Raw genomic sequence first — 4976 nt, forward strand, 5'->3', positions numbered from 1 at the left:
TTTGGCAATTTTAAGCATTTATTGTTTTATTAAAAAACACTGGTTGATTTAATTAAAAGCATATCAAGAAATTATTCTCGGAAAAATCAGGTTCATTAGCATTGTAGCATGATCAAGAAATTGCTTACAACTTTACTTGATTGGTATAAATTAGCAGATTCTTGCAAAGCTATTAAAATTCGGTTATTCTATGTGAGAGATGGAGAAAATAGCAAGGATGCAAGGAATGCAAGGAAGTTGACATACCTGAATGTAAGGCCTATGAAGAGTCTTTACTTCCGATGTGATTCCTTCCGAAAAATAAGTTTCATTAATTCTTCGATACTTTTCATCAAAATTGTCATCTCGAAAAGAATGAAATATTGCTTCATTTGTTGACATCTGAATGTGTAACGGAAAAGGAATAAAATGGTTGTTGAAAATTTAAACAGTTTAATGAATGGATGCAAGGAAAATGTCAACTTTACGTAATTGAGCAAAAAACATTTTAGAATTTATAAAGTAAGAATAAAAAGGTAAGAAGTGAAAGAATATGCTTGAAATATTGGAAATTTAGACTTTTGAAATATCCAATGAGTAAATTAAAAGCGAAAAAATTTTAGGAAACGAATAAATACTTCGTCATTCACATTGACAATGTTTGGCTCTTTGTAGAAATTGTTTTTTAATTCTTCTTGTCCTCGGTATTTCATTGACTTTGTAGAAGTAAGAATCGGTGGTTGTTTGCTACCGTAGTGTACACTAAAATTAAATTGCCAACTTGTATAGTTCCAAAAGGTAATCTGAAATTAAAAAAAAAAAAAATGTCCCACTACTAGAGAAGATCTTAAAAATCAATTGATAGTTTTCAACAATTAGAAACTAAATCATTCTGGAATATTCAGCTAAATAATTCGCTCATTCCTTTCAAATAAATTAGAAATTGAAAAAGAAACAGCATTTTACAATGTAATGTCATGTTTTGGATAATTAAAGCTTAATTTAGTGGCAGGAAGGATTTTCATAATGACCCCAGGGGATTGGCAAATTCAGTAAGGACAAATCGGCGCATAATAAGATAATTTTTTATCAAAGAATTTTTCAAAAAATAAAAAAAGAATTATTCAAAATAATTTGGAAATGACAATAAATGTGATTCTTTCGTTCTTCGAAAATGCTGAGAAAGTGAAAGAGTACGGTAAGAGTATTTCGAAATTCTCTTTTATTCAACCAAATACTTAAATTTGTTCCTCAAAAGTAAAAAGTTTGTTTCAAATAATTTTCCATTTTTTCTTTAATTCTTCATTTAGCGCAGTTTATTTTTACTGTAAGAAATTCATTGGTACATACCATACGATACCAGCAAGAGTACCAATATTAAACTAGTTTTATCATCGTCCGCCATCATGATTCATCATCTGATTACTTCAGGGAACAGAAAATTTTTAAATATCTAATTTAAGGTTTGAATCTTTGAAAAGAATGGAACAATTGAGGAATATAATGAAAAGAGAAATTGTCATGAGATGGAAAAATTCATTCTAAATAAATTGAAGAAATGAAAACGACCATTCTGACCATTAGATATAATTGGTTAATGAGGGTTTTGATAATTTGAAACAAATCAATCAATAATATATAAGTGTTGCATCTCATTCGAAGGATTGTGCAACTAAGGTCCTCAGTTTCAGCTCTCTGCTATTATACGGAAAGTGATACTGAAGAAGTTATTTTTGATGCCTTTAGCATTCAATTCCTGGCTATACTACTTACGGTATTGATGACGATTTTTGAAATGTTGAAGTAAATGGATTATCTGATGCCGAATTTGATGTCTGATCGATATCATAAGCAAAAGTTGTCATCCGATTTTGTTGGCTCAAATTAAAATCAGAATTCCCAGAGAATATATATGCCGGTGGCGGTAATAATATGAATGGCTCTATAAATTTCAAATTTCATAAATTATTTCCAAATTTTAAGAGCATTGCCAAAATTCAAAATTTTGAGAAATGATCTTTTAAAACTTATATAACTTTTGCAAAATTTTTGGTAAAGTAGCCTAATTTGATAGATATTGAATTTTGCAATAAATCACTAAAAGTTGTTAATTGAACGGTTATGAGAAAGCTGAAACATTCGTTTTCAACCAGGATTTCATTATTTTCCGAAATGAAATAAAAATATTAGAAAGAATGGAAAATTAATTGGGACGAATACTAATAATCGACCAGATGATAATGAAAGAATTAGTGGACAGAGAAAGGAATGCATAAATTGTGCTACATATATTTTAATAATTTTTCATCAAATTTTTACCTGAATTAATAAATTGCCTAGTAAATGATAACAATAAAACCAGAAAGATAAGGGAAGAAGTTCCACCGGACATAATCACATATGGAATTTTAACAGGAATCCAGCGTATCATCACCTTGTATTACGATAACTCACTACCTTTATTGTTGAAAGAAATATCGCCACTTTATCGCATCTATTACTAAAAAATTGTCAAAGAGTTCAGAGTTTTGAAAAAAATTTTGAAAATTTCATGCTACATTTGCGCGTATTTTCTCATTCAGTCTAAAAAAAAAAGAAAAAGATTTGCAGAATTTGCTACTACAATAAAAACGACGAAAATGACATACATCAAGTTCTATCATTTTCTTTTTTTTCCCTCTCTCTCTTTCTCTCCCTCTCTCTTTCTAATAGTCATATTTTGTATTTTTGTTAAAAATAAATAAATTTGTCATTTCACTATTGCGATGAGTAAGTTGCTGAACCGTAACATATCGGAAATAGCGTGCATACGAGTACTGTGTGATTTATTTATTGTAGATTTCAAAATGTGTAAATATTACTATTACAATAAATATACATGCAAATAAATGCTCGGTCAAGGAGAAAGAATTGGGTAATTTGTTTGCTTGTTGCTAAAACTCTGATTCATGATATCCGACTTTTAGCAAATTAAATTCAATTAAAAGTTAGGTTCTGGCCATCAGGCGATGAATTGCTACTTTGTTACTTCAAGAAATATCGCAAAGAGCTGAAAAGAAATTAATTATTAGTTTTCTTCCTCGTACATCGTTTCTTTAAATTTGCATAAACAGCTTCATATAGTGGGATCCAGAAACTTTATTGCATATATTTTTCCGCCATCAATTTTGGATTAATTATTTGAAAGATAATGATAACTTACCATTATAAACACAATCGGTAAAATGTATGATTAGTGTTATCATGGCTAAGATGACATTAAAGGTCACTATCAGGCCATCACCATTATCTTTTTGAAAAGATGGAAAAATGAATTTTTCACTTGTTAAAATGTTGTTGTCGAATTTTCGAGTTCTTCGATGAGTTTTTGATGTTGCCAAGAAAATGATTTGATCAAATTTTCAATTTAGTTTTGCATAAAGAACTCATAAATCAAATGAGAAAAAATTCTAACTTTAGTTCGAGGATTGATATGATTTTTTCTTTTTTCATTAGGATGAAAAATTTTCCGAAAATATTTAGAATTTTCGAAAATTATACCTCTCGCGATTTGGAAATCCCATGTTCTCAATCTTGGTTGGAATCCAAAAAAAGCTTATACAATCGGAATTTTGAAAAATGACATGATGAAATGATGTGATGAAATAAAATGCAGAAGAAATTGAAAATTCACAAAATTGTCAAGCATTAAATGGCGATAATTAATGAAAGGAAAAAAATGAATGGTCGAATATGAATTGAGGGAAGGAATGACTTGGATAATTAAGTTACTGAGAGATTTTGTTTTGATGAAAGAGAAGAAAATTTCTAAAAAATCATATAACAAAACGGGAAAATCAAATCGAAAGTAGTTTAGCGAGTATTAGTGAAGAAAGATCAAATGTGGTTTGTTGAGGTGAAGTATTTAGGCCAGATTTGTGAGTATTCAATGGAATATTTAATTTCATAGAATGATGGAGATGAATTTTCGCTGTTGAAATGATTACCTAAATATGAGTCATCACTATTTGAGTAGTAATGATAGCATTAAAATTAATATCACTATTATTGTCAACTGCACCTTTGGTACTATCATTAGTTTAAAGTTTTCAAGTTTTCTTGACTGAGGCAATTTTATATCAGTATTTATATTACCATCCATGCAAAACAATTATCTTCATTCTTCTCATAACTTTTTTAAATCACTAATTTTTGGCATCAAGCAAAAGAAAACTTTAAACTCATAGAATAATAAATTTAAATCGGATCATAATGTATGCATGATATTATCGATCTTTAACATCATTTTACCGCTAGTGATAATATCAAAGGGCAGTTGACAGTTATCATTTTTAGGTTGACAATGAAAATATCATTTTGTGCAATGCAATAATCCTTATAAATTAGGTAATACTTATTATTTGTGATGTGCATGGGTATATATCGCTAATAAAATAAATAACATCACAATTAATTCTTTTTCAAGGGCGAAATTCTACCTGCTGTAGAAAGAATAAGAAGGGAAAAGGTTAGCAGTTGAAATTAACCTGAAATAAAAGATTGTAAAAATTCTCCAACTAGTTGCAGATTATGGATGTTCAGAAGAAGGATTATCTACGTGAATGAGTTGCCAGATAAGATGACAGACTAAAGAGATTTGTGTCCAAAAAAAAAAAACTATGAGAAAAGATAAAGTAAAAGATCTTTTGAAATCCATTTCTAAATGATCACTTTCATTTCTAGAATTTATCAAATATACCAAATAATTACAGTTTAACAGTTCGATGCGATAATGGGAAAAAGGATAATAGCATCTATAATTATTGTTGAAAGTTTTGAAATTATTTAAATTTTCCCCCTTACTTAATATGATATTTGAAATTACTATTTATTAATTCAGAAAAGAATTTGCAGTGCAGGAATGTCTCAAATCCATTCTGTGGAAAAAATTTGAACAATGATAATGGAATGAAGACAAGGTACGAAGCTCATTGATGCTATAATACAACAAGATTTCT

General features: G+C 28.8%; 1 protein-coding gene across 1 annotated transcript; it reads right to left on the bottom strand.

Annotated features, from left to right (window-relative positions):
* Nucleotides 1-183: 183 nt before the first annotated feature.
* Nucleotides 184-2410, bottom strand: LOAG_12584 (hypothetical protein; the record flags this gene model as incomplete). The annotated part of the gene is made up of 4 exons (XM_003148097.1): nucleotides 184-381; nucleotides 618-741; nucleotides 1753-1921; nucleotides 2299-2410. The coding sequence occupies 4 exons, from the start codon at nucleotides 2408-2410 to the stop codon at nucleotides 184-186; spliced, it is 603 nt and encodes a 200-aa protein (XP_003148145.1).
* Nucleotides 2411-4976: the final 2566 nt, after the last annotated feature.

Source organism: Loa loa (genome assembly GCF_000183805.2).
Source record: "Loa loa unplaced genomic scaffold supercont3.19, whole genome shotgun sequence".
Classification (NCBI taxonomy): domain Eukaryota; kingdom Metazoa; phylum Nematoda; class Chromadorea; order Rhabditida; family Onchocercidae; genus Loa; species Loa loa.